At 52.5% G+C, this 5,785-nt stretch overlaps 1 protein-coding gene across 1 annotated transcript; it reads left to right on the top strand.

Annotated features, from left to right (window-relative positions):
• Window positions 1-4,207: 4,207 nt before the first annotated feature.
• Window positions 4,208-5,283, top strand: LOC308337518 (EKC/KEOPS complex subunit LAGE3-like; the record flags this gene model as incomplete). Its single annotated transcript, XM_080795605.1, has 3 exons — window positions 4,208-4,431; window positions 4,750-4,878; window positions 5,145-5,283. The coding sequence occupies 3 exons, from the start codon at window positions 4,208-4,210 to the stop codon at window positions 5,281-5,283; spliced, it is 492 nt and encodes a 163-aa protein (XP_080651731.1).
• Window positions 5,284-5,785: the final 502 nt, after the last annotated feature.

Genomic DNA, 5,785 nt, shown 5'->3' with positions numbered 1-5,785 from the left:
CCCCTGCTTGTGCTCTCATTCTGTCTCTCTCAAATAAATAAACAAAATTTTTTTTAAAAATCGCTGCATACGAGGTCTCAAGGGAGGTGTTATCTGCTCGATCAGTGAAACTACAGGTGGCACACCCGCTGCAGGGGAGCTGCCATCTGGCTGAGTTTATGGTAACACACCATCGTGCTCTAAGACTCATCTCTCGACTGCACAAGCTGAACGGGAATGCTGAATGGGGATGTGGTGGGAATCGCCACCCCCGCATCTCTCAAGTCCTTGACGGTGGCACTAAAGTCTGCACTCCCTCCATGAACGTGGACTTGCTTTTGGTTTACTGTTTTCCTAGGTAGAAGCAGTTCTAGTGGCTTCCAGTTGACCCTCACTCCACAGGTCACCGAAACCATCTGTAGCTGCAAAGATTGTCTATTTCGGTTACGCATTCTGGAGCTGGGGACGTAAGCACATGATACGTTTAGGAACCCCCTGGGCCACTGTGAATCAGACCTTAGCGAGAACTCCATGGATCTCCCCGCCTCCAGAGCCTTCTGCTCTGACTGCTGGGCCAGAGTGGACATTTTGGGTCTCCTGGAATTAGCAGCCGCTCAGAGCCAGTGATTACATCTCAGTGTACTATTACCTTCGCCAAAGGCCATCGGTCCCTTCGGGGAAGGCTAGGAGGAAGAAAGACCAAGAGTTATAAATTTTCAGCAGTGTGCAAAGCTTGCTCGTGAAGGGGACCTGGGCTTCCCTTCTTCCAAGTGGATCTGGGTCTGTGAACCGGCTCACGCCTTGAAAGTGATCGAGGGGCCATGACTTTCTCTTTTTAATGATTTTAATGATTCGGGTTGGACTTAAGGCTTGTGTTCACTTGATCTAGGGATTTCTGCTCGTACAGATCCATTAGGAGTTGGGTGGGTTTCCTATTTCGCTTCTAGTCGCATCACGCTCAGTTAGCCAGCGCCGCGGTGTCCGCGTGAGTCCCGCTATTCTGATCGCTGCTTTACCTCTGCTGTCCATCATAGAAGCCTTAGTCACACCCTGCCTTCGGTGATTAAATGCCACCCACTGGCCTCTGCCACGCCGGGACCCAAATACTACCATCGCATTCCGCGGCTGCGGCTCCCACTATAAGGTCCGACCTGCCGAGAAGAGCAATCACAGAACTCTTCGAGGAAGCTGGTGCTCCCTTCGCAAATTGATTCTTCACAGCATTGGTGAAAGGTGCGTCTTCTGGACCCTCCTGGGGTGGGTGAGCAGGTCTTAAATGACAAATACACTCGAACATTCCAACCCTGCAAGCCTTCTGACCCTTTCCTCTGTATTAAACCAAGGCAGGCTCAGCATTTCTGATGTGTTCGTGGTGAGCCACGTTTAGGTCCAAACAATCAAACATCAGAGACCTTTCTAATTCTACTAGAGACCCGTTGCATCCTGGAGATGCGGTATTAAATGCAGGGTCTCTGCTTAGTGAGCCCATGTGGATAAACGTGGCCTGATCCAACTTTACGTCCCGCCCACCATTATCCCACGCCCTCGGTATCCATTCCCACACATGGGTCCCCGAATTTCTGTCCGGATAAAGTGGTATGTTCCTTTGTCTTGGAGTGGAACCTACCTCCTCACAGGTCACACTTTGTACCTTGCCTGTGGGGGCCTGCGGGGATTTGAGTCTACTTACAGGTCTAGAAGCCAAGCGGGGTGGTGGGGTAGGTCCTGGACAGAGTCAGTGCCATCTTGCCTGGCAGCTGCCTCAGGGGACGCCATTATGGTTTCCTGGGGCGATGTGTGGCTAATCCCCTCACAGGGAGGTGGACAGGCCAATGCCACTGTGAGTTTAGAGGCTGCTGTCACGGGGGGTGGGGAGGCCACTTCCACTGGTAAAGACTCATCACAGTTTAGGGGTTCGGTGGCCTCGGCTTCGGTAGTGTATTCGCACGTGCCCTCTCCATCTTAATTGGTGCGGTCCCCTTCTTTCCCCGTCTGCGGCCTCAGTTTACCTGTGGGCGCCCTTCCAGTCTGGAGGTTCAGCTTGCATTGTAATTCAGGTAGTTGCACATGAGGTTCTGCCTTTGAATTTCCGGCAATTTTGGCTCTGTGGCTGTAGAACATCAGTGTTTCTTTCAGGGCACACACAGGAGCTCTTAAGCCAGTTATGTGGTGTTTGAGCCGGGAATTCAAACCCCTGAGCTCATCCTCTCCTTTCACCACATTGTCCAGCCACATTAGGAGGTACCCACCAACATCACTGTATTCGTGACTTTTCCAAAAAAAAAAAAAAAATGTTCAAAAATATATACAGAGTCACCTAGCTCCTTGTTCCTTCTACGTGGTTGATTAGGAGTATCCAATGCAGATATTTTGCTTATCTCTATCAGCTTGTGCCATGGGCTATCAGTGTTCTCTTTACCACTAGAAACAGACACGAGCATCTTTAAATCTAATCAGATTGGAAAGTCAATTCCAGACACCTGAGAGCCAATTCAGAGAACTCATCTCTAAAATCCTGTTCCTTTGGAACTCCTCCTGGTACCAAATCTATATTAGTCAGGGTTCTCCAGAGAAGTAGGACCAAGAAAACCAACAGCCAATTCGTTCATTCATAGATAGATAGATAGATAGATAGATAGGTTGTGGAAGCTGAGGGGTCCCATAGATAGGTAGGTAGGTAGATAGATGTAGATTGATTGATCATAGAAGCTGAGGGATGCCGTGACCTGCTGCCTGCAAGCTGGAGACCCATGAAAGCTGGTGGTGTAATTCAGCCTGAGTCCGAAGGTATGAGAACCAAGGGAGGGGGAAGTGGTGTAAATCTCAGTCCAAGGGAGGCATGAGAAGAAGAGATGAGATGAGATGTCATAGCTCAACAGGGAGAGAGAGGAAAGGGGGGGAAGGGCAAATTCCTCCTTCCCCCACCTTTTGTTTGATGCAGGCTCTCAGGGATTGGATGATGTCTACCCAAAACTGGGGGTCTACTTTACTGAATCCACAGATTCAAATGCTAATCCTATATGGAAACACCCTCACAGACACTCCCAGAAACATTGTGTACTTGGGGTGCCTGTGACCAGGCAAGCTGATACATAGAATTAGCTATCACACCTCATGAGCCATGTGCTCTTAGGAGCGTGACCTCAGCATGCACATGGCGGTTGCTTTTCTACACGAGTCACTGCCCAGCGGGATTGTATATTGCAGAGTATCAATCTTTCTCTGTATAGAATGGGGACCAAAAATACAAGTGACCAAGAAGAAAATAAAATTGACTACATCGGGGCGCCTGGGTGGCTCAGTGGGTTAAAGCCTCTGCCTTCGGCTCAGGTCATGGTCTCAGGGTCCTGGGATCGAGCCCCGCATCGGGCTCTCTGCTCCGCAGGGAGCCTGCTTCTCCCTCTCTCTCTCTCCCTGCCTCTCTGCCTACTTGTGATCTCTGCCTGTGAAATAAAACATAAAATCTTAAAAAAAAATAATAATTGACTACATCAAAATTTAAAACTTTTGTTCTGCAAACAATACTAATCAAGAAATTGAGAACACAACCCGCAAAATGGATGAAAATATTTTAAAATCATGTTTGATTAGAGACTTGTGTCCAGAACCTATAAATAGCTCTTGCAACTTAGAAATGCTGTTATTCTTAGAATCTTAAAAGTCTGAGACTGACAGGAGACTTTTTGATATGATCCACTTTCTCCCAGCTTGCCACTGTCCCCTCGCCATTTACCGATGGGGCAACTGAGATACACAGAGGGACCACAGGGCCACTGACAGTCTCGTTCCCTCAGTGCACACCTCTCCAAGTCCAAACCATGGTGTCGAGTGTCCCCAGAAGGCTAAATCAGCCATGTCGTGACCCCATTCCCCCTGCCACATCGGCCCCTTTGTTCTGTGCCCCTCCGTCTGGACTCACTCCACCTTCCTCCAACCACACGCTTCCGCTCCAGCCTCTCAGCCCAGGGTAGGAGGGGCCTGTTTGCACAGGCGCAGTAGGGAACCTGAGTTGCCCCGCGTGCTAGGGGCGGGGCTTCGTGAGGGAGCCTGCTTTCCCGCGCAGGCAGGGTCGGCTTGGCGGGAACCAATCACATGCGAGAAGCCATACGCGAGGTCTGTCTGCACAGGCGCCCTGGGCGTCCCCAGCGGCCTTGCGCGCGGAGGGGCGGAGCTTCAGGAGGGAGCCTCAGTGGCAGGGTTGGGCTCGAAGAAGGCGGTCGGAGCAGCCATGCAGGCCCCAGACGATGGTGCAGGGGGCGCCGAGGGTGGTGCCGGAGGGCCCGCGGGCCCCGGAGGCCCCGGAGAACGCGAAGGCTGGGACGGGACCGCAGCCGAGGGCACAGTGGCTGGGGGAGCTCCCGAGCTCGAGGGGGCATCGCGTGCCCCCAGGCACGGTGAAGATGCTTCAGCCTTGGCCTCGGGCGAAGCCTCAGGAAGCCAGCTGTTGGAGTTGTATCCTTTCGAAGGAGCCCCCGGGACTGGGAGGGGGGCAGGGGGGGGCAGGAGGATGGGTAGGAGGGGTTTGGGGGAGTGTGGGCGGGAGACTTGCGGAGCGGGGGCAGGAGGGGAGTGGGGCGGCGGGGGGGGGGGGTGGAGCTGGAGAGAAAGCCGGGGAGGTCTGAGGGGGTTGTGAGGCAGACTTCCTGAAGCGGCCCCCCAAGTGGTCTTGGGGGCCCGAGGGGCGGTCTGGGGGAAGGCAGGCCTCCGGTGGGCGGGGCAGCCTCAGCCCTAAAGTCCGCAAAGATGCTGCCTTAACCGGATCTCCACCAGCGTCCTCACGGTGCCTTTCCTGTGCTACGTGGATGCGGAGATGGCCCGCCAGTACCTGATCTCAGGGGAGGAATCCTTCCAGGGGGCCGTTCAGGTGGAGCTCGCAGTGACTGGCAGTGACCTGCTGATGTAAGTTCTAGAAGGGGCTCGGGAGAGCAGGTGGGAACCTGGGCCAGTCTCGGCATGAGGGTCGCTCTTTGGGACATGCGCAAACACCGAAGGCTTGGGCTAAAGAGGCACGTGGGGCACAGGGTCTGTCGCAGCCTCAGGCGTGGCTCTAAGGGAGCTGGGAAGGAGTAACCTTGGGGAGGGGTTTTGCACTGGGCGGGGGGGAGGGGGCGGCTGGGAGTTCGTTAACCAAATCTAAAGTTATTTCCTTTCCCCCTCACTTTTAGCAAAGTCACTGCCGAGGACTCTGCCCTCCTGCAGATTTCCACTGCCACCCTGCTTAACCAGCTTTCCACGGTAATTCAGACCATGCGGCACTTTGTGCCCCCGTTCTTTGGCAAGCCTCGGCCTGGAAAAGGGGGCTGAGTCCACAAGAGAGCCCCGTTTTAGGCAGTGTGTCCTTCCCCAGGCGCATGATTTTTGCAGTAGTTGCCACTTTGTTTGGGGGCATAATTGTTGGCCGTGCTGGCCCTGGGTACTCGCTGCTCCCTTGTTTTCGTTGGCCTTAAATATTGGTTGCCACAGATAATAAAACTGAGCCACTGTTACGTGTCTGGGTTTCTTTTCAGCGTCCAGATTTGTCCTCAGGTTGGAGGGGGAGGTTCTGGGATTCAGATACTCAACTTGTACAAGGCAGTTGAAAACATTGAAAAAAATGAAAGAAAATGAAAATTGCTTGGGTCCTAGCATTCAGCATTGACTAATGTCAGCATTTTGGAATACTTTTGTAATTTCAGGGTTGTAGGAACAGTACAATAAATTTATAACATCATATAAATGAGTAAGGCTTTTCAAATTTAGCATCATTTTTCTCCCCTGAGATATTTTTCATCTGAAATTTGGGCTCTACCTCTGTCTAAAACTTCAG

Source organism: Martes martes (genome assembly GCF_963455335.1).
Source record: "Martes martes genome assembly, chromosome: X".
In the NCBI taxonomy this organism is placed as follows: Eukaryota; Metazoa; Chordata; class Mammalia; order Carnivora; family Mustelidae; genus Martes; species Martes martes.
Note: the sequence above shows the minus strand (reverse complement) of the source record. Positions and strands in the feature narration are given on the sequence as shown.